Source organism: Aethalodelphis obliquidens, unplaced genomic scaffold (genome assembly GCF_003676395.1).
Source record: "Aethalodelphis obliquidens isolate GAN/ISIS:26980383/991018 unplaced genomic scaffold, ASM367639v1 scaffold1, whole genome shotgun sequence".
In the NCBI taxonomy this organism is placed as follows: Eukaryota; Metazoa; Chordata; class Mammalia; order Artiodactyla; family Delphinidae; genus Aethalodelphis; species Aethalodelphis obliquidens.
The window spans coordinates 47,162,462-47,189,065 of NW_020837945.1; the positions used below are offsets into that span (position 1 = coordinate 47,162,462).

The 26,604-nt window shown below is 39.1% G+C and overlaps 2 protein-coding genes across 4 annotated transcripts in view; one reads left to right on the top strand and one right to left on the bottom strand.

Moving 5' to 3' along the window:
* Positions 1–26,604, top strand: part of CMSS1 (cms1 ribosomal small subunit homolog) — a 381,549-nt gene that overhangs the window by 7,444 nt on the left and 347,501 nt on the right. The window lies entirely within an intron of this gene.
* FILIP1L (filamin A interacting protein 1 like) overlaps positions 18,075–26,604 on the bottom strand; it is a 31,727-nt gene continuing 23,197 nt past the window's right edge. For both annotated transcript variants that reach the window (XM_027103238.1, XM_027103245.1), the window contains exon 2: positions 18,075–21,222. In XM_027103238.1, coding sequence (XP_026959039.1) covers positions 18,426–21,107 — 2,682 coding nt within the window. In that variant the 5' untranslated portion in view covers positions 21,108–21,222 and the 3' untranslated portion in view covers positions 18,075–18,425. The remainder of the gene's footprint in view (positions 21,223–26,604) is intronic.

Below are 26,604 nucleotides of genomic sequence, written 5' to 3' on the forward strand. Positions count from 1 at the left end.
GTTAGTCTAGTTCACACTAGACCAGAGGTCAGGATACTTTTTTTGTAAAAGGCCAGGTAGTAAATATTTTAGGCTTTGTTGGCCAATGTCACAGCTACCCAACTCTGCTATTGTAGCATAAGAAATGATCAGATAATAAATATGTAAACAAATGAATGTGGCTGTGTTCCAATAGAACTTTATCTATAGACAATGGTATTTGAATTTCATGTAATTTTCACATCTCACAAAATATTCTTCTTTTGATTTTTTTTTTTCTGTTTAAAGACGTAAAAACTATTCTTAACTTGCAGGACATACAAAAAGACAGTGGGCTGAATTTGGCCTGTGGGGTCTTTACATTTATAGACCCCTGCCCCAGACTCAGTGTCAGACCCCAAGAGTTATGTCACATGTCCTCAAAAGCAGGAATTTGAAACACATCCCAGAGAGAATTACTCCATTACATCAGTTACTCCATTACTCAGTCCAGAATTATCAGTTATGTCTGAGATCAGTCACTTTCCTGTTACAATCAGATACTTTATTCTAAAAAGTTGCAAGGAGATTAGTTCAGAAATCATTGAAGCTAAATAAATGAACAGCTGAGGAAAGACTCCAGCATACAAAATCATACAAAAATTAAAATTTTTGTTACAATTTAAATGTGTTTTTGCTCACTTGGATTTTTATCTGCTTCCTTTTAAAAATTTAACTTAATAAAATCACTATAGAATTATTAGGATAGCTTCTTTTATTTTTATCTTTGGAGGAATCACATTTCTGCAGAAACCGGATTATGTTCAGGAGGCAGAATTCTTTATATTTTGGTTGTGTTATAGGTCAAACACCATTTTGTTGAACTTATCCCAGGTCTAAGTTGTTTATGCATTTTTATTGCATTACATATTGCTTTAAAATAAGCATAGTTTTTGTTAGGATAGATTGTGTTATTTTAAACACTTTTGTCTCAATGGGATTAGAACTGTGTTACCATTTAAAGATAGGTTTCTGCTGCTTTCCATAGAAGTGTAGATATTTTCCTATCCTTTTTTTAGTTATTTGTACAATATCTTGTCTTTCTTATCTTGCTTGCTCTTGAACTTATGCCAGCTTGGCATGAAAATGTACTTTAGGGAGTCTCTTAACATAGCAGAAAACAATTTTGAAACCTCTAACGTAAAATATATTTTGTGTTCATCTTCAAGGTAAAACATTCCCAGGGTATTGAGTCTTTCTAGTACTGTTGGTGCTTGTTTTTCCTGCTTTGTTTCATGGTTTTCTTCAGTCTATTTGGGTTCCACCCTAGGAGGTTCAGTGTTTTTCCTTTGCATTAGCATAATTATCAGTGCAGCATATCTGCTTTTCCTGACCCTATCATATACCATTGCGATCTCTTAGCACCTTTTCTCACTTATGTCTTGACTGAATGGCCCTTCTCTCCCTCATTCACTCATTTCTCTGTTCGCTGAATATTACCTGTTAATGTCAGGCATAGCCCTAAGCCCCCTACACATTTTCCCACTGCACCATCCACCCGTTACTGCCCTGCACTTCCTTCTGAACTGTCTCTCTTGTATCATTTTCTTGTCAGAGGGTCATCATCTTTTTTTGTAGTCCACTCCTTCCATTCTCTTACTGCTTTCATTTAACTTAGACTTTTCCACTTCGGGTTTTTAATTCACCCAACCTCCTCACCTTCTCCCTGTGCCATTTCCTGATCATCCCTCTCTTTGGCTTGTATAGCTCAATGCTCCCCAGGCTACCAGCTCCTTCTCCTCCTCCTTGAAATTGAAGTGGGTCCCAGGGACATTTGTATAGTGACATCAATGCATTGAATTGGGCTTGGCTGGATGAATGCGAAGAATGGCAGTTCCTTTGCTCCTGCTCTGCTGACTTCATCCCAGGACAGCCAGCTAAAGCACTGTCCTTAACCAGAAGGATTTCCTCCAGGATCATGCATCCAGTTCTTAGTGCCGAATCACAGAAAACCTTGGGTCGTGCTCTTCGTAGAATGTATTTATTTTTTCTGACTGAAGTTTTGTGAGATACAACTGTCTCCCATGTCAAAAATGCCTTATTTGTCTTAAAATATCATTGTGTTACTCTATCCACACTAAATTACAGATACATGTTTCCCTTGATTCAGTGAGTTTTTAGTGTGAAGAAAAGAACTACTTTAGTTTACTGCCAGGGAACTGAGCCCCGCCTTGTAGATGACTGGTTGAATTCAGTTTTCGTAGTTGACGTACTCATGGATGATGAGAACTGGGAGGGACCTGAAGAATTATTCAGCTTTTCTGTTTTACATACTAGAAACTCAAGGCTTAGACTAATGAACACCAAGCTCAGTGTCAAATGAGTGAAAAACTGGAATTGGAATTTGAGTCTCCTGATCCCAAGCTTTTTTTTGAACCAACTGAGTTTTCAATAGTGTTGATTCAGATGTGATTAAAGAATGTCCATTGAGATGATAAATTGTCTTTTTTTTTAAACATCCAAGACCGTGATTCATATCTCCCTAAAAGATCTTAGTATTAGTGACCTTTGACTCTCAGATGTCCTGATTACTATAGAAAGCAATGATACCAATCTAAAACGGTTTGCTTTACAAGCCTAGCAATGAGATTCCATGGCCTGTATATACAGGAGGGGCAACTTACTAGGGAAAGTGGGACAGAAGACTACGTGCCAGCAGCCAAGTGTGCACACTACACCAGCATTTATCAGGTAGGCCACACAAAGGACGTGTTCGGCTGTTACTCATTTTTGTTGTTCCTTTCTTCCTTGTAACTAAGAAGTACCACTTGTTTTTTTCCTCCTGGTCATAAAGAAGTCATATTTTTAGAACTTAAAGTATGATTTTAATTGTCCTGCCATTTTGATGGAAATAATCTGACTTTCTTGAAGCAGATTAGGAATCCTTGATACCACATCTTCTTGGCAAAGTTCTGTGGAATGAATTACTTCTGGGTTCACCAGAAAACTTTTGAACTGTTCTAATGAATTCAGTCCTATTCCTGGCTAATGATAGTCCAACTTTGGGTTGGATTACAAGTAGGATGATGAGTTGGGAGGATTTGGGGTGTGTGTCTGGGCCTGTGATTGTGTGTATATACATATACATATATAGTTAAAGTAATTGCAGATGTCCTGCTCTTTCAGGATGATATTCACCAGGTCCAGCAACCTGTGAATGAACCAACCGTCTGTCTGTTTGCTGTTTCACCATTTCCCGGAGAGACGGCCCTTCATCTTTGTCCTTCCATACTAGTAACACCGGCTTTCCAGATATTTCTGTAGGTGAATGTATCCAGGCAGTACATTTGCATGACTTACCTTTTCCCTCCCATGTGGAGGAAGGTATTAGAGGTGACAGTCCTTATGATGTGTAGCTTCCCACAGCCAGTCTTATCCATAGGCCCTGGGAGAACTTTAGGGGAAAGCTTAGCAATGCCTGTAGATTTTGGTTTAGGGATCCGTGTTGGGATTCTCTGCTTGCATACCTCCTTGATCTTGAATTAAACAGAAAAACAGAAGGTGGTTAATGGTACAGTTGGTGGAGAAACAGACATGTTCGGGACATAGAGTCAGCTTGGAGATTTTGGCTTCTTTGAAAACACTAGGTTCTAGGGACACATCAGACTGTCAGGTTGAAGAAAGAAAATTCAGTTAAACAATTCTGCCAACATGAGTTAAGTGTGTGCTGTGTGCAAGGCCTTCTAGTGTAGATAATGTTAGATACAAAGATAAATAGGTCATGTTTCTTGCTTTTTGGCAATCATAGCGTAGTGGGAGATAAACAAGAAAAGTGTCCCAAATTCATCTCAAAGGGTAATGAGATTGCCAGAGAAAGGTTAATTTCAACTGAGGGATCTAAGAGAGCTTTGCTGAGAAAGTAACATTTGTCTTGGGCCTCCAAAGACTTTTAGGATTTTTAACAGCAGGAATGGGAGAGCATTCCAGAGTAAAGGAATACTTTTGGCAGTGTCCCTGGGGTAGGAAGTTGGATACAGTTGAGAAATGGAATGACTTCAAATTAGGTTGTATTTGAGAAGCAGAATGGGAATGTAGACTGGGGCTAGATAGGGAAAATTGTACCTGATTCTATAGACAGTGTGTGTGTAGTAGGGGGATAGTAAGGACTTAGGTTGGGGGGAGGCACATTATGGAGGTAGAATTGTATTAATATTTGTCCACAGTTAGCCTATGAGGGTTGAGAGAGGAATCACAGATAGGTTGAGTGATCTGGACTGGGAAAGTGGGCTGTAGAGTGTGAAAGAGTAAAGACTTGATTTACTTCATATTTGCTTAGAAATATACTCTTATTTTCATTTATTTGGGAAAAATATTCTTGGGTAAGAATACTTGTTGGTAAAGAGATGGGAAAAGGTCTTAGCTAACTGTAATTCTCATTATAATCCACAATGATGATGATGATGATGATGATGATGATGATGATGATTTCCCCCTCTTTTGCTGGATCGTCCTTTCCTTGCTGTGAGCTCAAAAATAGAAATCTTTTAAAAATGCAGTGTAGTTTTCATCATAGATTCTAATACTGTTCTTGTGGAAACCCTTCTTATATTGTTTTTCATTCTATAGAAATTTGTTTCCACATTTTTTTTGTACTGATAAAGTACAGTAAAGCCCCTTGGTCTCTTTATGTAAACATTCACTTATTTTAAATGCCCCCTAACTATTATAGCAATCATATTTAGATTTTCAAATAAACACTACACAGAATTGGCTAAAAAATGTGAGTCCTTCAATAAAGGATAGACTATATGGGGAATATGCTTTCTTTTGGTACAGTCTTCTCTATGCCTAGGCACTAGGAGCGTTTTAGGCTTTAGTGTTCTTACTGACTTTTTTTTGTGGTACGCGGGCCTCTCACTGTTGTGGCCTCTCCCGCACAGGCTCAGCGGCCATGGCTCACGGGCCCAGCCGCTCCACGGCATGTGGGATCTTCCCGGACAGGGGCACGAACCCGCGTCCCCTGCATCGGCAGGCGGACTCTCAACCACTGTGCCACCAGGGAAGCCCTGATATTTTTTTTTTATACTTAATCCTAAACATAGCAAATGAGATACTGATACTCTGATATTATTCTCCTGCCAGGAAATAATCAGAGATGTAGGCAAGGCTCTTTGTTTTAGCATTATTTATAACAATGAAAACTGGACACAGTTTAAGGCTCTAACAGTCAGGATAGAGTTAATGAATTACACTATAATCACATGAAAATATCATGCTGTCTTTAAACAATTATGCTTTTCAAGATATGGGAAAGTATTTATTCAGAAATGTTAAAAGCAGGATTTAAAACTATATACATACTTTATGTATATTTGAAGAGAAAATACTAGGAGAAAATATACCAGTGCTATCAGTGTTTAACTCTGGGTAATGGAGTAATAGTGCTTTTTATTTTTCTTATATCTTCTATATTCTCCACATTTTCTAAAATAAGTATACAATTTAAAAAAGCAACACTAAGTTACATTAAGGCATAAAAAAGGAAGGAAATACTTCACAGATCAGGACATTTCTATGAACATCTGCGTATTGTGCAAACCATGAATAAGTAGCAGCTGCACTTGAAATCATAATTCAAGTCAGCTGATCTTGTAACCACAGCATTAATAATAGCCTTTACAAGATAGGTTTCAGTGATTTCCTTTAACTTTGTCAGGCTTTAGACTGGTTGTCCTATTTAGTGTACAAAAACCTATGATGGGATCCTACTTAAATTGTAGATTCCTGGGCCTTACCTCTAGAAACTGTAATTCATTTGTCTATGAATGCACCCAGGAATTCACATTTTTAATAAACCCTCAGGGTGGTTTATCTGATACAGGTGGTCAGCCTGACATACTTTGATAAACACTGCCATAGTTGAAGCTCATTTAGATGTAAGCTTTAAGGTCTTTCTAACCCAGAACTCTGACCTGCCTGGGTGTGGGAGGTTCAACACTGTGGAAGGCCAGGGTTTCATGGCCCAGTGGTCCTAGATGCTCATCAGAACCACCTGTGGGGCTTTTAAAACACTGCGATGCCCAGATCCCATCTCAGAATCTACTGACTCAGATTGTCTAGGAATGTGGTATGAGTACCACAGGTTATTCAGAACTGAAATCTGTCCAGTAAACTAATTGATATGGAACACAATATTGATGGGGCTTTTTTCTTATAAGCTATACTGATATGTGTTGGTGAAGACAGTATGGCTTGGAATGGTGGTCATTGGTAGGGTCAGCTGCCTGAAAGTTACTGGGCTCCCATTGTTTCTACACCATTGATGGCTGCAAGTTGATTTTGCTTTTCTTGATAACTCTTGATGTCACTACATAGTTTTTACCTCTAGATGGCAGCAAAGGCTAGTTATATTATTAGGACAACTCTAAATGTCATTCTCAAATCTTTGGAAAAAAATGATGCTATTTTTGTTTTCTTCTATGAATTTTATACTTGGACATGTTTCAGTAAATGAGGTATAGAGCTTTAAAATGTGTCATCTCTTGGATCATTTTTTAGAACACTATGTCAAATAGCTCCAAGAAAGTTTTATCCAAATTTGGAGTGCATATTGCAAGAGGAATCCGTGCATATGCCTCTTTTAAGACCACACAGTGAATGTTCTACTCAAGAGTTGGAGGCTCCTGGGTTTCATCAGAAAGCAGATGTCTTGGAGGAGATTAAGCATGTTGGAAAGCTCATTCATAGAAGAAAAGTTTTTTGGGGTTTTGTTTTGTTTTGTTTTTAATGTTTAACTCAGTTCAACATGGAGATTGGGATTTGGAATGGATTACAGGTTTGAAAGATGATGAGTTTATTGAGGCAAAGGCCTTGCTTTTATTTAGGGAACAATAGAGAGAAAAGGAGTATTCATTAAATTCTTTAAATGTTGGCTTGTTTGGTCTATAGGTTCTTAAAAGAAGCGGAGCTATCTATGAGACTCTGTGGTTATAGCAAGTCATTAGATGTCAGTGAGCCTTAGTGACCAAAAGAATTATAGAGAGGTGAAAATGTTTTATTCAAAATCTTAATTCTATAACCCAGTTTCTACTTGATCCTTGTGCTCCTTCATGTTATCATGGAGGGCAAACATCAGAACAATATCAGCATTTAATGAGGAAGCTGTCAGATCCTAGTTATACAGTTGGAGTCAGGATGTTTCCTTTTCTCTAAATGAGATTAATTTTGTAACTGCTTTGAACCTTTTTGGAGATGTATTGGCAACATATTGTGTAAGAAAGCTGTGTTCCCTCAGGAATGTTCCTGACTCCAGGGACTGCAGGGCCTCTCATTACACCTTTAGCTGTAGGGGTGGAAAGGCTCAAGGCTCCCAAAGACGGTGGGTCATTTTCATTTGTGGTCATTGGGGTGGTGCAGGGAGGGGGTGGATTCAGGGCTGCCTGACTCCCTTAGGGACCCAGCTGTGGAATGCTTGGTCAAGGCCGTGTGTTATCAGAATAGCAGTGCTTTGTATTTTTGTTTTTCTCTGTTTAATGGGAAAGTACATAAGTAATAATGATGGATATGGTGATGAAAAGGAGGAAATGCTAAATTGAGAAAAAAAACCTTTGAAATATTATTGTCTTCTTTTGTCTTTTATATTGTTTGGTAAATCACTGCTAATTTATTAATTTTTTTATTTTTTTAAAGGAAACAACAGGTAATGAATCTGGCAGATAGCCTAGAGTTTCATATGCTGCTTTGGCTTTTTTCTCTTGATCTTCTCAGAACTTCCTCATTATACAATAAAACTTTATCACTAAAGATTTTACAGTTTTATATGGCAGGGGGTCCTTCAAAAAGAAACTCTGTAGTTTCATTAGCTTATTCTCACTAACCTCTTGTGAGAGAACATTTGGTTTTAAATAGAGCTACAGTGCTATGATTTGTATTTAAGAGTTGTCCAGTTTCTGAGGTGAAGGCTAGAGGAAATTGATGCCTGTATTTTATAATGTAACATGGTTTGTGGTTGTACCTAGTCACCTCCCAATCTCTCTGTAGTAATTACACCATGGGCAGTGAGGGCAATCCAAGAATAAGCATTGAAATACAGTTTTCAAAAATCCTTCCTAACCTAGTTGCTTCCATTTTGTGCCCAGGCACATAGCATCACATGTAGAAATAGAATGTTAAAACATATTAATCTTGAACGGTTTTGTTTATTCCCTTTCTTTTTATTCATCTGTCAGGTTTTTCACCTCAGTTTTTTTCTTCTTCTGTTTTGGTACCCACTCCTCTCTTTTGCATTCCCTCATTTGCACCCATGTAATTTTTAAAAATCATTCGCCAGCTTATATTTTGCAACAGCTTTGGATTAGTGGCTAGAGCACTGGCTATGGAGCCAGATAGACCCGGGTGGGTCCCCATTCTGGTTCTGGCACCACCTAGCTGTGTGTCCTTGAGCAAGCCAGTTAGCCTGTCCAGACCTTAGTTTCCTCATCTGTAACCCTTATTTGGGGATTAGACTGCCTACTTGCAAGTTCCTTAGTTGGTAGAGATATTGTGTAGAAAAGTCCCGGGCACATCTGAAGTGTCAGGTCTGTGTTTGTTGTTACTAATGTCAACATTATTATCTTTGTCTTTTTCCTTATATCTGTTCTTAAGGTGCTTATTTCTTGATCATAATCATAACTTATCTTCTTGTTTATTTTACCTTTCTTGTTTTTCTGCTTTATCCCTTGTTCTCCCATCTCTCCAATTAATTATTGGAGACATGTTGCTAAGCATAGCAGTTGCGGCAGCTGACCAAGCAGTGTCAATTACTGGGCTGTGTTTCTAACCACCTCTGGCCCAGAAAAGTATCTTCACATCCTTTTCCCTCCTTATCCTACTTAGTCTATTCATTGTCTTTCTGTTTTAGAGTTCACTTGAAAACATTTTTTTTCTAGTCTTTCCTGTCTTTTTCTATCTTTTAATTATTCAAAAAACAATGCAGTTATACCAACTATAAAGCCCTTTGACCTTGACATTCAATGATTCTATGAAAAGAACAAATGCGAGCCAACTGTGGCCACCAGGTATGTTGTTAGACCTGCGCACCTTTGTTGAGCACCTATTACCAGCCGTATTTAAGTCCTGGATAAGGTAGGACAGTGGTTCTTAAACTTCATAAGCCCAAGAATGACCCAGGCAGCTTGTTAAGATGCAGATTCCCTGAACTAGATTTCATAGGTGTGGGTATGTAGAAATCTGTGGAGTCCTTGGTAATTCTGATAAATGTGATCAGTGACTGCATTTTGAGAAACATTGATATAAGAGTTTCAAAACTAAATGACAGCTGATTCTTGCTCTCAAGAGATTATAGTATAGGAGGGGTAACAAACGATTATAATGAGGCAAAATGAAGTGCTGTAATAAAAGTACAAACAGAAGTGTTTTGGAAACTCAGAGGAAGATTGAGAAAAATAAAGAGATTTCTAGAGGAATTGGCACTTGAGGTAGGAGTAAGATTTCAATACAAGGGACAAAGAGAGAAGAGCATTACTGCCCTAGGAACAGCATGAGTAAAGGTATAGGGCTAGAAGCCCTGCTAGTGTGTGAGAGGTTGGTGAGTACTGTGTCCTGGTGAGGGTGCAGATTATGTCCAGGGTTTCAAAAGGAGATGAGGTGGGAGGTGGAGGTCTGATAGAAGGTTTGGATTTGGGGCACTCGGTAATGTAAGTGCTAAGTAAGTGCTGCTTTTAGGGGAGGGACTGAAGAATTGCCATGATCAGGACAGTGTTGTAGAAGGATCACCAGCAATACAAGTGAAGGTTGGATTAGAGGTGAGGGATTAGAGATGCTACTATTTTACAGTAGCATCTGTACTGAGGTGTGGATTTGGGGAGTACTAGCACAAATAAAAGGGGGAGGGCAGAGGAAGAAATACCGGGGCAGAGTGGCTGACTGGATTTGGGGGATGAGAAGAGAAGTGGAGAATGGGACCCAGATTTTGACCCTGGGTGACAGAGAAGGTGCTGGACCATCACCAGAAGTGAGACAAAGCAATCCAAAGAGCAATCCAAGAGTGACAGTGCACTGGGGTGGGGGCACATGCCAAGTGTGAAGTGTAGTTGGACCTTCCACACATGGAACTGTTTGGTAGGCACTGAAAACTTGGAATTGTTGCTTTGAGAATCATCATAGAAAAGTTCTTGATACCATTCAAGTAGCTGAGACAGCCCAGGGAGAAAATGTAATTCCTCCTCATCTGCCCCTTTTTTCTTCTCCCACCATGGGTACTTCTATATCCTTTTCCCAGAGCCTGAGAGGTGAGTTTTGTTGGGCCCTATCCTGTGCCCACATTCCCTCTACAAGGCTGCCTATCTTAATAACTGATAAGAGTGTAACTAGTTCTGAGAGCAGCCCTCTGAGGAGGCATTTCTTTCCAGTACTTGAACAATGCACAGTGATTGAACCATTTTCCAGGCACTGATTGGCTAGCTGGGGGGAAAGAAATTCTGCCTCTCTCCTGCAGTGACCACGCTGTCCCCTGGGCCATTGTGTCTGGGCTGAACAGATTACATAAACTCACACTCTGTAGGGGGATCTGCCACTCCTTAGCACAGGGGCGATCAGTAATTACAGGATGGTCCCCGTATAGCACATTTCCTTCCTCATTGGTAGTCTGAGAATGCCTGGAATAGGGCCATAGTTGATAGGATGACCTAAAAAAATAGTTGTCCATTGTTCTCCCTAATCCTCTTATTACCCTTCTTAGAAGCTGAAGTCAGCGGCTCTGGCAGCATTTATATTTTCCGAAATTTTTGTAATAAATATGTACTATTGTTATAATCAGAATAAAAAGTTTTATATAAAAAAATTGTGCTGCTTATGTCTGTCACTATGAGAGATATTATCCTTCTCAGAGTAATCCCCGCTGCCCTGAAGGGACTGTCAGGTGTTTAAATGTTTATGTTATGGACTCTTTGGGGATCTATTGCAGTTTTTAGTTAACTCCTCTTTCTATAAAATGATACTTTTCTGAGGCCTCAAAACTGACTGATATCAGTGAATTCAGGCAAGAACACAATTAAAAGGCAAAGAACAGAAAAGGAATAGCTCTTTTTTTTTTAAAGAGAAGGGAAAAAAACAACCAACTCTCTAACGGTAAAGGATAGTAATTCTTGAGGAATTGCTTTGACTGGCCGCATTGAAGCTGGTTTTTATACGCACTTAATTGTTATGAGAGATAATTGGAGACCAATTTGAAGATTTTCCTCTAAAATGGCAATTTTATTTGTGATGCTCCCTTGGTTTACAGTCATTTAATCCTGAACTGGAAGCAGAATTTAGAGACTGACAAGGATGAACCCTAACATTTCTCCCTCTGAGCTCAAAAAATATACAATGCTTTTTTTTTTTTTTAGTGATTTTGGGACCATAAGTCTTTCCTTATAAGTCATGATGTTGCTTGAGAAATGGAAACCCTGAATTAGGGTATACCATCCCAGGAAGATTTTCAAGGGTTCTGCAAAGGCAGAAGTTCCACCACCTCTGGGCTAAGCTGGTGGTGCTTGTCTTTTTGATGGCTAAACCTTGATCCCTAAATTGCCTTTTCTGGAGGTTTTTGATCACTGTCAGGACTGTCAAGGTGGCCACCTACTTATAAGCTTTGATGTGCATGCTTGTGATGCTGTTTCTATGGATCATTTTCACTTACTTCTGATGCTTTTCACTCCAGCCATCTCTGAGGCCGATCAGGTACCTCTGTTCTTCACATGTTGATAGCCTGTCCAAACTCATTCTTCATGCCTAGAATTTGTGCCTTTGCTCATAGACTCCTGCTTTAGGATAGAGTGGACTTGGACTGCAGCTTTAGTGCTCGCTGACAATGAGGACTTGTACCTCTCCTTGGTCTTGCTTTCTTCCGTCTCTTATCCACTGCACCATCCCCAGGTGAATCTTCCCCATGCCTGCTCATTTGTGTGGGGCTTGGCCTTTCAGTTAACCTAACAGTGGCCTGGAGACGGGAGGAGTTGAAAGGGGAGGCAGATTGACACTCTCGTCTGTGGTAATCATGGTAGGCTTCAGAAGAAGTAAGGCTTGAGCCAGACCTTTCAGTGTAGATCACTTGATGAGAGAAGAGAAATCTGTCCAGGTAAAGCAATGGGGAGGAGGCATACGTAGGGGTGTTCCGAGTGTTCTGGCCAAAGCAGCAGGCTTCTGAGGCAGAGCGCAGGCAGGTAATGTTAGGCGCCCTGTCTGTGTCCCTGGGCAGTGGAGAGCATTAGGTACAATTTATTTTGCTCCCCTCCTTGCACTGAGGTAACTTCTCAGTATGTTGCCATGGGACAATGGAATTAGACCTGTGTTCATGTCTCTTTTTTGTCATACAAACAGAGCCACCTGGAACAATTTTCTTTACCTCTCAGAATTTAAATTTTTTTAATCTTTAAAATTGTGATGATACCCACTTTATAGGGTTATTATGAAATAAAATAACAGTGTATAAAGGATTAGTTTTCTCTTATCTCACTGCCCAGAAACCTTTGAGGACAGAGTGCTCCCTAGCACGGTATTAATGGCCCTTTGTGGTCTGACAATACGTGCCCTTTGCACCTTACCCCTGCCCCAGCTATCTCAACATCAGCCACACTGCATTGCTCACTGTTCCTTGAATGCTGGTTTTCTGCTCTCCTGCCTGCCTCCATACCTCTGCACTGAGCATCTCCTGGAAAGCCTTTTGTCTTCTCTCTATCCCAAGTTTTCCTCCTCTCCCAGCCCACCACCCCTCCTCCGGTCAAATCTTATCTGTTTCTGAAACCTGACCCCTGAACCCTGCCCAGAGTGATCTGCTCCTCCTCGAAACTCCTATAAGTGCTTTGCTATCTATAGAATTCCTTTCTGTGTTGTGCTCTTAATTACCTTTTAAGGTAGTCCTCAACTCCTGCCTTAGATTCTAAATCTTAACAACTGCATAGCTGTCCTGCACAACAATGAGTAATATTAGGTGCTTCATAAATATTTGTGGGTTCATTCTGTAGGTGATTTGTCGAGGAATGAATAGAGCTTGACAATTGTGCCTGTGGTGGTTATAAGCTAATACAAATGGGATTGAAACTCCTCAGAGAGGACTCTTTGAAAGGTCTAAACAGTAAAGGGTTATTTCTTAAGTTCTTGGGAATCCTGGTGAAACCCAATTTTTCCCCCATTAAGGCAAAGTTGGTTGTTTGTCTAGATCTCTTGTTTATTTCTCCCAAAAGCATGTGAGAAATGGAAAGCTCATCTAAAAACACTGGTTTATAGTATGGTATCTTTGAAAGAGACAGAGGTACAAGGTAGTAATACAAATATAAATGTTCAAATATGCATGTGCTCTGGGCCAATCTGTCAAGTTAGTGGAAAAAAGCCTTATGCAATGAAACTCTTCAGTGCAGGTTTTTAAATTTGTTTAGAGGCTTATATTTAGTCAGATTCAAGATTCTCATCTCTACATACCAGACAGAAGCTCTTGAAGGACAGTGAATCTTTTGTCTCCTTAATAGCCACCCAATTCAGTTTGTCATGATCAGTGGATTGATCAGTTGTGTCCATGTGCTTTGAAGAGAAGACACTGCATGCTGAGACACTGTGCATGTCACAGAGACAGGAGTGCTATGTAAGTTAGTAAACCCACTCCACCCTTCCAGGGACCTAAAGAATGGCAGAGAGTGAGACAGCCTTTGTAGGTCTGTAGGGCCTATTGTTGGTTATCCAAAGATGACTAACCTTTAAAAAAGCAAAACTAAATTAATAGGCAAAAAAAAAAAAAAGGTCTCTTTCAGGTAACCTTACAAAAATATCATACAGAACCATTTGGCTATGCAGGAAAAAGGAACTCACTAAAATAAAACTAATTTCAGGCTTTCAAAAAATTATCTCAAATAATTAGATAACTTTTATTTCTCTTGACCAATAATTTTGTGAAAAAATAAGTGAAATTTTAAAATGAGGCCACAAGAGGATTATCTCTAGGATTGTTGACTGCAGTGCTAAAGGTTAGCCCAGATTACATTTTTATGGCACCATTCTAAGTGTTGTAAAACCTGGTGTCCTGATAGAATATTGACAGATTTGTATGTGTTGCCATATGAACAGTGTTAATTCATTATCAAATTATAAAGTACTTAGGAGTGTGTTGGCCAGTTAACTTGCTGGACTCCTTAAGGATTCCTTACCCTACAGCGTTGCCTTTGGGGGCTGCCTGCTCTGACGTATTTGACTGCACAGTGGAAGGATCCATCTGTTGGAAAGGAAAGTTTAATCTAAATGAAAATGAATTTTAAGGGGGTTTAAGGTTTGGGGATTTTATTGAACCGCTTATCTTCCTTGTTCTTGCTTCACTGTGGCCCAAGGTGAATGGAGTCCTTTGTTTTGGCTCATCCAAACTGCTCTCTTTAATGTGTGTTCTGGACCATTCCCAAGAAATGCTGTAGGGTTTATGTTGAGGGCCTGGGATCTGAGGGAGAAACAGAGCTTGTAGGTGTCAGACAGCCTGCTACTGCTGAGTTAATTATTCAGGCATCTATGCTTTGCTACAGTTATAAAACTGGGAAACATCCCACCTATAAAATAGTAGGTTTTATTGAGCTTTTCTCTTGAATAAAAAAAAAACCCTGGAGACTAAGCCTTCTGTTTGTCATGCTAGCCACTAGAGGGTGGAATAGGCACGCTTCCTGAGACAGGTGTAATTCATTCTGATAGAGCAAGACTAGAGTCAGAACATATTTGCTGGTGTTTATCAGTATAGAAATTCCTAAAACAATGGAATTCCTTCTTTAGGTACGTACTAATCAGCAGAGGAACTTGTTAAAAAATGCAGCTTCCGGGGCCCTACGCTCAGAGATTGTGACTTTTGATAGCTCTGGGTGGGGCATCAGGGGATTCTCATACATGTGTTTTGGATTTTACTTTCAGAAACATTGATCCTAACGTTTCGGGCATGCATTATTCCCTGATTATCTTTTCTCTTAGGATTGCAAAGTAAAATGATTATTTTGGAGGAGGAAACAATGACAGAAACCAAAATGTAGGGAAACTGTACTGTTATTAAAGCTCTTTTCCTGCCTTTGTCTAACACGTTTCAAAGGAGACTCACTTCGTAAAGAATTGGAATCAAAAAAGCTATTAAAAATATGTTTTTGTGTGGAGTTATATTTTAGTCAATAAAGATCACAGAATGCTTAGGCTACAAGTCTAAGAATTTTAAATTAATTACCCCTTTTATGGCCATCTCACAGTGCAACTTAATTTATACTTTGGGCGTCATGAAGACCCCATGCCTAGTGTCTTGGCATTGTGAAATGTAGTTGTAGAAACCTTCTAGGTAGAGTTTATATAATCCTGTCATCATCTTATAGAGACTTTCCTTTGTGTGTAAAGATCTAACTATAGTAATGCACATTGTCCTTCTGGAAGGGGTGACCCAGAGAGCAGTGGCATCCTTGGGAAAGCTTTGCAAATGCTCTTAAAAGGGAAGAAGAATGTGGTAAAATCATTCAAATCTGTGATAGAATGCTGCAGCTCAAAAAGTTAAAGGGATAGGGGGACTGAGTAAAATGAATCTTGGTTCTGAAGCTGGGACTTCAGATGAAATGAAATGAAAGGAAGGTATTTTTTCAGATGTTTATAGAAACAGTCTTGTCTTCTGTGAGCCTCTCAAAGGCTTTCTTTTCTTCAGGAATACAACCCTCCACTTTCACATATCTCATATGAAGATTTTCCAGTGTCACTTCCTCTCTCCTTCCTAGTTTTCAAGGTTCTTCCATGATTTTATGTGAATGAAAAAGAAAATTCTGTAACCTCCCAAACACACATGCACACGTGCGTGCACACACGCAGAGTTATAAAAAATTATTTTTGAAATTAAAGGCCAAAAATCTAGGATGTGTCATTCTTTGTGTGATTTTATGGAAAAGGGAAGGTACTTTTTTCAGAGATGATACTCTCTTTACCATAAACTTTAATTAGTAGCACTTTTAGTAATCTATATATGTTATTAATATGACAGCATTCCTAAATTTTGATGTGGATATGAGTCATTACACTGAAGTAGTCCTAGTAGAGGAACCTCTAAAAGAGGTTCAGTTCCTTGAAAGTCCAGTAAATTTCCAATAATGTTAATTACTTGGGAAGCCTATTTATAGTTAATATCTGGAGCAGATGATGAAATGAGGATTTGTGCATCCTAATCATGGAGCACAGGACTTGTGGTATTAACTTTATTGTATAAAATTGCTCTGGCTCACAAAAGATAAGAAATTGAATCCTCACAAAACAGTTCTACTAATGAATAGCCCAGAGCCTCTCAAACTCTATTAGTTACAGGTGTGCCAAAAATGGATCTTTCCTTCAGTACAACAGGAGCAACCTGGGGATGACAGGAGTCCCTGATCAGGAGTCCCTGATCATCTCTGCCTCTTTATCCATTGTATCCAGTGTGTATCCAGTGTGTTTTCTGTTTGTGTCATTATGTGACAAAATTTGGGAAGTGCTGGGAAGACTTTGTCCTTTAATTCTTTCTGGTTTCTGTTTATTATTTCATGATTAGTTGATCACTACCCACCAAAACATTATATGTACTCTCTTATTATCTAGAAAGACATCTCATGCAGCAATGTTATCAATGTCTACTTTGAAAGATGTAAAATGATGTATGTAGTTTCTTCTAAAGTTCTAACCCAAGGTGACTTAAAAATAAAAACAATTTTGGAAAACATTTAGACCATCATGTATGTTGTAATACAGTTGGGTCACTGCCAATTCCCAAGATAAATGTCTTTAAACAGAAGCTTTCTCATTCATCACTAGCCTCAGCTTTCATCCAAATTTATTTAATGATGATGCAAGCCCACAGCGTTGGTGTTGCAGTTCATCACCATGGAAGTGTTTCTGTCAACAAATCCTTGCTTTGCTATCATGAAATTGATTTTGCAGGGAAAGGAGGATAATTGTGAAAGATTCCTTTTACTCCTAAAGATCTTCACAGTTTGCCTGGGTGTCTAAATGAATTGTGTTTAAAATCAATAACTGGCAATAAAATTGACCACACTAAATTAACAGTTATGAGGTTGGAAAAGGGAAAATGGCAATGAGCTACTTTGTCTGAAATCATCTTTTTTGAATGTGGCTTGGGGACCAGATTTGTAATTTAAAATGTTCCTCTGAAAGCTGTTCTCTGCTACAGAAGTACAAATTATGCTGAGTCCCATGAGCAGAGTACCAGAATTCCCAGGTTGCTTTTTTTTTTTTTTAAGGATTACTGAGTTTTTCTCACCTATCTTGAAAATGGCATAACAATAATCACAGGAGAAACTTCCCTCAACTAACATACTGTATTTTTTTTTAAATATGCCTTTTCTATAACTTACATTGTAATTATCTTTGGTTTTTATTTGCTTGTTGGGAGGTTAAAAACACACACACACAGTTAAGTTTAAGCTTCTGAATGCAGCCCACTAGCAAACAAACAAGGTAGGAAGCACCTACCTTAAGTAATTCAAATTATGGGAACCTACTAGGAAAAAGTAACAAGAAAGACATTTTTGCTTTGAAGCAGTGTTCAAGAGCATATGTCTTAGTGGCTGATTCCAGGTTTGGATGTAGACATAAACGTTTTAAGGGGATTTTCATCTATGGTAGAAATACAGTCAACTCTTGATTGTGAAGGTAACTTGTATTTCCAAATGTGCTTTTTCTGGCTTACTATCACATTTCAAAGCTTTTTACTTTCACCATCAGCTCATATGTGCTCACAAAAACAAATTATTTAATATTGTTTTATTCAGTGATTATCAGTAAACATTTATTAAGTAACTAAATTCCTAACACGTGCTAAGCACTGTGCTGGGCACCAGGGATATTGAGATACATCTCAAGCATGAAGTTTGCTCCTGAGAGATCTTATAGTTCACTTTGAAATCAAAGAGCCATAAAATTTCATTTATTTCAACTACTTCCTCCTCCTCCTCTAATATGTGATCAGAAGTTGACTGTATATGGGAAGTAGGTCCTGTTTGTTTTTAAGGAAGAATTAATAGACATTATGAACAGGAAATAAAATTCTATTATACATGCAAAAAAAAGAACACAAAATGACCAAAAGAAAATTCAGCAAGCAATGGTAAAAATAACAAATTATTTACTGCTTTATAATGTTAAAGTATTTCACCAAGACAAGTTGCAGTCAAATTAATGTGAGTTATGGAAAATGAAATACATAAAGATGTATTTATACAAGTGCAGACTAAATATTTTCCATACAGGTATGTAAATGAAAAAATATACAGTAAGTGCACGCTTGATATGACTATGCAGGCAACAGTTAGTTTCAGATACTCTTGGACGGTTCATGCATAAACCTTCCCAAAGTACAAGTTCAGTCAGTCTTTTGAGGGATGTGGAGGGATAATTAAAAAGGACTGAGTTCCTTGCAATAATATCGGTATAAACCAAATAAGGGAGGGTGGTCAGTTATATATATTACTTACTGTAATTTGTGATTGTCGAGGAAGAGGTGTGGCTGTTGGTGTGATAGTAATACTGCTGGTGACTTTATTGGTTGTTTTGTTTAGTGCCCCATTAGTTAAGCTTTGAGTTCGGTTATCCTGCAGTGATGCTGAAGGGCTGGCAGGTCTCACGGAGCTAGCTACGGCTTGCATGTAAGGACTTCCTAAGTGAATGTGGATTTTATTATCCTCAGTAGTTATCACACTTGAACTGTTACTGTTTGAACGCTGAAACTGCCACGATGACTGCCGATCAGGGGAGACTCTGAAAATCGCGTGCTTGGCACTGATTTCTATCGGCTCTGGAGAGCGTCCCTGCTCAGGGGAGCTAGTTGAACCAGTAACAGCCAAAACCTGAATAGGTGACATTGTCCTTTCTGGAGTTATGGAACCACAAGACTCTGGGGTCTGTGCCCTGGCAAAGGTTGCCATGGTAATTGGGGACATGCCTTGCTCTAAATTCATAAGGCCTTCAGCAGAGGTTTTTGATTTCACTGGAGTTATGGAGGCATTTTGGAGGATGGTTATCCTTTGCTTTGGGGTGCCACAGTTTGGTATCACTGCAGTGCTTGTGTAAGAGTGAGGACTCTCTGTGGTCGGACTTGTGATTTCAAGAGTGGCTGTGTTTTGGACATGGTCTGGAGTAACCTTTATATGCAGTGGCTGCCCAGGTGTGTGGCTTAGGACTAGATCTCCAGGTTGCACGAAGTTGCCATTGGGTTTAGTTTGTATTTTTCCATTCTGAGGATGGCCCTCCTTGGACTTCATCCAAGGAATCCATAGCTTCCTGTTAACAGGACAGGGAGTAGATGAGTTGCATTTGAAGGACAGCACGGACTCCTCATCATTAGGGTCCTCATTCTGGTCCTCACTCTCCTCATATAACTGACCGTTGATGACTGCTCGTTCCAGAGGAATGAGACTCTTGTAATCAGGTGGCTCATTGTCTACTGCTTCTGTTTGAACTTCTTTAGAAAATACTTGAGGGTCAGAGATTCTTCTTCCATTGAGACTGGGCCGGAGGCTCTTACTGAAATGACGGTACCGCTCTAACTCTTTAGTGAGGTTTTCGATCTCTCTTCCTAAATCTCTGTTCCTGTTTTCTTGTTGACTGAGTTTCTTTTGCAGAACTGAATGATCTCCCTGGAGGAGACATATCAGGTCCTCAGTTGCCATGTATTCATGAATTTTCTCTTTCAGTGCATCCACTTCTCTTGAGAGGTGACCTGATTTAGCTTCTTCTTCCTGAAGCCTTTTGAAAAGCCATTGTTCATGACTGGAGTCTGTCTTTTCTGCTAACTTGTATTTGGCAAGTTCCATTTTAACATGTTCCAGCTCTTCAGATAAAAATTGAGCTTTGTCTCGTTCATTAGCATACCTTCGTTCTAGAGTCTCATACTCATCTTCAGTTTTCATGAGGTCATCCTCAATGGATTTCATATCCTTTAACTTCAGCTTCAGTCTTTCCACTTCTTGAGAGAGCTCTTTAATCTTATTGTTCTCTTGGTGTAATGCTATTGTGGACTTACCAGAATCTTGATTTAATTTGTTTTTTAGGAAATCTTTCTCAGTTGCTTCCAATGATTGAAGCCTGTTTTTCAACATGTTCACTTTGGACAGGAGATCACTTCCTTTCTCTTCTTCTGCTTTCAGTTTGTTTTTTAGATCATCTCTCTCTTTCGTTACACTGTACATTTTTTCTTCCACATCAGTTTTGGACTTCAGTGCCCTTTTAGTTTCCTCAATTAACTTCTCAGTAACCGTTGTCACTTTATTTTGCTCCACTTGAAGCTGAGAAGCAGCAGCTTGTAACTTATCTTCAGTTTGCTTTAATTTTTCACTCATTGTTTTCCGTTCATCTACCAGCATCACAGTTAATGTTTTCAGTTTAGTTAAGTCCTCTTTTAGGGTGAATTCTGTCTTCTCCAGCCGACTTTCAATGGCTTCTAGCTCTTTGATCCTTATCTTTAAACTCTCCAGTTCCTGAGATAACTGCTTTGTGGTCATCCTTTCTTTTTCTAAATTACATTTCAGAGAGTAACATTCTTGTTTGCTTTTGTTGAAAGCATCTTCTAATTTTTCCAGAGCCATAATTCTTTTATTGAGTTTTTCAACCTCGAGTTTAAAGTCTTTACTCTGTGATGTTTCCTTTTCCAGCCTCTTATTGAGATCTCTGCACTGCTCCTCCATTTTTATGAGCTCTTCATCCTTCCCTTCCATTTCTAGCACACGTTTCCTGAGCTCCTCCACCTCAGCCATGATACTGGAGTTTCCATATTCTCCCTTGTTAATTTTTTCTTTTATATCTTGCAGCTCCTCTTCTGCTTTTCGTAAAGATCTGTTTGTCTCTTCTAACTCATCAATTTGCCGGCTGAGTGCTGCCAGCTTTTGTCGAAGCTGGCGATTTTGGCTGTCCTCATTGGTGAGCTTCGCCATAATTGTTTCTTGGTTCTGGTGAAACTTTGTGGTCTGCGTGTGCAGATCGTTCTCTAGTCTGGTTGCCTTCTGCTCTTCTTCCTGAACTCTGGCTTCAGCAAGGGCTAGTTTAGCATGTGTTTCCTTTGCACTCGTGGTTAGGTCTTGGATTTTCTGTCTTTGAAGGGCAAGCTGTGCCGTCAGCCTTTGTTGTTCGTCCACCACCATCAAAGCAAAAGACTTCAGTTTGGTCAGCTCCTCTTTCAGGGCAGTGACCCTCTTCTCTTTTTCTTGCTCCTTCTTCTTCTGGGACTCCGTTTCTTGGTCAATTAACCTTTTTAATCTGAAAAATACAAGAGCACATTCTATTTTGTAACTGGTGCTTTAGTAACTTGTCAGCTGTGAGTAAACATTTATGTAATTTAGAAAGACAGTATCGACTCATACAGTTTATGGAAAGGAGTTCCTGAATTTGATGGGGGAGGAGAATCTTTATTAAACAGATGTTTTGCTTTTTTTGTTTTCACTACCTGCTTTCCTCCCACCCCTCATTGATTGGTAACAGTTGCAGTTCACCAGGAGGGCAAGAATATTTGGTTTAAATTGCTTGTGTAACGTATAATCAGTAGACATTGTAGCCTGAAGGCTGTAAAAACAGACACAAGCTTGAGATTCAGTTGGAGGAAGCTTCCAGACTGGCCCTACTCTTACCAACTAATTAACCTGGGCAGTTATTTAATATCCCCAGGGCTTCAGTTTCCTCTATGAAAAATGGAGGCAATAATTATATTATCTCAGGGGCCATCTGTGAAAATTAAATGAGATAATTTGTCTAAGATTCTCACAGTGCTGGCACATAATAAGCATTTGATAAGTGTTGTTGATCCATTTTATTAATGTGGTTATTATTATATTTATCAGATGGTTGGCTTGAACCATTATGTGATACATTAATGTTTGGTGATTTGGTGATGTTTGGTGATTCAGCTTCCTCAGAATCAGCTTCCTGATTCTTAGTTAAGATAAAATGTATTCACATTGCTTAGAAGTTAGGCACTTTACTGATGGACCTATTTGCCAGTTTAAATTTGGTTTACACTAGCCTGACATTGTGTCAGGAATCAATTCACATATATCTCTATCCCCACAGTGGATGGTAGTTGAATGAGAGTAATTGACAGGCACCTAAAGGGGTTTAGAGTGTTCATAACACTTGGGAAGAGCATGGGATTTGATACAAAAGAGCTTGATAAGTGACATGTTAGAAATGATGGAGGAAAAATTCTTATCAGGAACATAATGAGTCCCTCTTGAATGATGACTCTATGATAACATGTTATTTTTTTTCTTTATGTCTTAAGTTTGTCAACAAAACAGGAGGACATTTTACCTGCAATATAAACTGTCTCTTCCACACATTTTTTCCCTCAGTATTGAGGTCATAGTTTTAAATTTGTGGCACTCCTTAATTACGCTGGTAATGGGCTGATTAGAGAGGATGTAATTACAGCTTTGCAGTATTGTTATACAGAAGCTAAAATAGGATGGAATCCCTGAAAAATTGAACTAAAAGACTTGTCATGGATGAGAAGTTATAAATATTTGTTTTCTGATCAAGCATAGAGAATTCATAATATTTTAATATATCTTTTCTACTAGGAATGAGTTAACTATCCAATGCATGTCTTTACTCCTTGCCACAGAACTTTCTTTTTAAAGTTGTTTAGGATTTGAGAGGACATTTTACAAGGAAGTTAACTTGGGGTATTCTTCTTGGAAATAAGAGTCCTTTTTGAGATTCTAATCCACTCTTCTGTAATTACACTACACAAGAGGAACATGTTTAAAATAATTGTATAATGAAAGAACTTTCAAACTTTTTTATGGGGAGGATCCACTTTTAGTTTTTCCTGTTTTGAGAACCTGACAGGCTGGCCCAAGGGCTGTGGGCTGTGAAATTCTGAAGAAGCTGGTCTGGATGCCGGGGTGGGGTGGTTGATGATCTCATCCACAGTCTTGGCAAGAGGCTTGCCCATGGCTTCTGGCTCTGTCCCACTCCCTGTTTGAGACACATGGGAACCTGAGAAGAGAAACACGGCGGCTCCCTCCCGAAAGGTAGTGACTTCACAACCCAGTGGCAGAGTCCATGGGAAACTGCTTTGGTGGTGAAGTGGTTACAGAAACTTTGGCAAAGTGCTTCTTCCTCCCACCTTAGCATTAGAATGGTATTTAACAGTACTGCAGTGAAATATTTTCCCCTCTCTACATCACAGTTCTTAGAATTTTATTAGAGAACAGTTTCACAAAAACTTTTCAGGATTTTTCAACTTATTAAATAATACCATGTGCTATTTCATTTTCATGAGAAGAAGGTATGTTTTCTTAGGATACAAAGGAGGGAAGACTGTTTGAAGTATAATGAAAAGAATATTAACATTGAATGGTCATCAGTGAATCTTAGCATTGCCATAACTGGCAAAAAAAATTTTGAAGACGCTTCAGTTTCCATTGTGTTCAGTGTTTTCAGCAGCAAGTATGATGCATCTTTTTCAGCATGGTGCAAGTTCATTTATCTTTTTCATGGTTTCTGAAAATCAGCTGGTATCCCCATCTGTTTCCAAGCCCCATCTTACACAGTTAGACACATGAAACTGACAATTCGAATACATTTGCTCTCAGCATTTCGTTACTACTTGTTTCCTAACAACCTGCTATTCCCCTGGACCAGTCCCATAAGCACACCTTAGGACAGTCAACAGGCTAGTCAGGTAAAGCCTTTCAGGGAGGAAAATAGGAATTTATATGCAGAAAGAGTTATACCCCCAACCATCAACCAATGTGAATCCAGGATAGGAGGGAGGCCCTGATGGAACCTTTCCAGAGCCAGTTGGGTGCTTGTAATGCTGTTACACATTGCAGGGTTGTGATGTATGTATGAGAGAGAGAGGAAAAAAAGAGAGAGGCAGAGACACTGGTTATGCTACTGAATTGTAATCAGCACTTCTGGTATGGTGAATGGGTTGATCCTAAATCATTCACTATTTCTTGCCTTATATCCAGAAGCATTTTGAAGGATAAAGTTTGAGGTTAATTTATAGTCTTGAAGAAAGGTGTTTCTTTGTAAAGTTAGCTGGTCTTACAAGATTTGAAGCTGCAAGCCTGGCGTGTTTGCACAGTGCCCTAAACAAGGAAGCTAATTGCCACAATGCTAACTACTAATGCAGGGATATATATATATATATATATTTATGTGAGTGTATAATACAAGTGTGTGTGTTTATGTGTATATACACACATATAGTTGACTAGGTTATTTTTTTTCTTTCAAATATATATTTGAATGCTTTCAGCAAATATTTGCTGAGAGTTGACTGCATTTTAGTTATTTGAGGTCCACAATCACTTATCTAGAATTTCCAAAGCCAAATGTTTCCAAAATTCTAGAGTTTTCAAATTTTAGAAGGGCAGTAAGGAGCATCCACCATATATTACATAACAGCTTCAGTAAGGCCTGTGGCACCACCTCCTATAAGCAAACCTCTGAATACTTCTACAGTGAACCATGTGAATAGTTACACTAAGTGGGATAATTAAGATAATAAATAACCTCACATCCATTCGGGTTTTGCTGCCAAATGAGTTCAGATAAGAAGTTTTGCTGCCACAATTTAGCAAAAACTTTATGTAGTTTTTAGATCTTTGAAATTGCAGACAAGGGACTGTGGACGTGTACAATGAGGGTATAGACTTGGTATCTTTTTGGTAAGAAGGGTGTGGAGTTTGAGGGTCCTAAGGCAGCTTCCTTCTTCAGTAGGATTGGGTTTTAAACCAAACAGTAACAATTTTCTGTCTCCATTATTTTTCTTTGCATATTAACAGGCTCTAGGCATTGATGCTGACTGACTTTATATGCTAATACAGATTATCATTGACTCTGGTTTTGCTAGTAACAGCAGATAAGTGATTTTGAGAGCTTTTAACCAGGGTACTCATAATCTTGAAAGCAGCATAGACCTTGGGATGTCCAGATATGAAATTCTTCCCCTCAGAACTGTGAGGTCAAATTATTGCTCCTTTTCCCATGAATAGTTCCAATTAGTATGCCTTTGTGCCTTTTCCAATTAATATGTTTGTATAATCTACGCTAGGGTTTCTTCAACGTCAGCACTATTGACGTTTTGGGCCAACTGATTCTTTATGGTGGAGGGCCTTGTAAGATGTTTAGCAGCATCTTTGGTCTCAGTAGATGCTCGTAACATCTCCCCAGTTGTGACAACCAAAAATATCTCCAGACATTGGCCAGTATCTTATGGGGGTGCAGCATCACCCCCAGTTGAGAACCACTGATCTAAGCCTGTGTTCGTGTTGTGTGTGTGTTTATACACGTGTATATGCCAGTCTGTCATTATAAGTTAGACTCTTTATGGTCCTGCCTGACTCATCTTTCCCGACTCAGTTACATATACGCCTGGTGATTGTATCTTCTCTGCTCAGAGCCTGTTCCTTACCAGTGCTTCTCACAGTTTAAGGTTCATTTGAATCACCTGGGAATCTTGTTAAATGGCAGATTCCAATTTTGTACGCAGGGGATGGGCCTCAAAATTTGCATTACAGCATGCTCCCAGGTGATGCCAGGACTGACTAAGGCTTTACTATGTATGTGTCAGATGTTTAATGGAAATGGTATTCTGGCTCAATATTAACTCAGTTCATCATTGATAATACCCCAAACTGTCGGCATAGCATATATTCCTGACCTACAGGGCCATCCATTTTTCTCACAGAGAACATCAGGTAGGACTAATGACTAATCTAAAATCTCTCATCATTACTGGTAAAAATGACTTAAAATGCATATCATAGGTATTCGATCAGTACCTAATTTTCACCTTAAAAAAGGCAGTAGGGCTTCCCTGGTGGTGCAGTGGTTGAGAGTCTGCCTGCCGATGCAGGGGACACGGGTTCGTGCCCCGGTCCGGGAGGATCCCACATGCCGCAGAGCGGCTGGGCCTGTGAGCCGTGGCTGCTGGGCCTCCGCGTCCGGAGCCTGTGCTCCGCAACGGGAGAGGCCACAACAGTGAGAGGCCCGCATACCGCAAAAAAAAAAAAAAAAAAAAAGGCTAAAGGTAAATAACTTTAGTTCTAGCCCAAAGACTAAAATTATTTGAAACTATATACCATAGTAAAAGAATTCTGGTAAAAGAATGCTGCCATTCTTTTAGTGCCAGTGATGTGCTGCCAAGCACTGAGCTAAGTCCGTAGTACAGCTATTGCTTCTAATTCTCAGGTGAGCCTATAGGGTTTGAGATTATTCTCTATTTTACAGCCATGAAAACTGAGGGTCAGAAAGATCAGGAAGGGGCAGACAGAGCCTGTTCTTTTTCCCCATACTACATTGCCTCTCCAACAAAGAACACAAACTAGTTCATGGACCTGGTCCACATCTGAAGTGTCTTTCTCCAGGAACACTCTGTGTGTTAGAGAAACTTATCAGCCTAAAGAAAAATTCTCACTTATCATTGTGCTTGCTTTCTTTTTAGTTCATATCTCACAGAGCAGTGGTTTTCAAGTGTTTGCTCATAACTCCTAAAATAATTTTCTATTATGTACAATTAATTTGTTCCTGTAAAGAGTAATTATAGCACTTTCTTTTAGCAAATGCTGTCTTTTTTACTAATTGAGGTATAATTGAAAAATAAAATTATAAGATATTTAAAGTATGCAA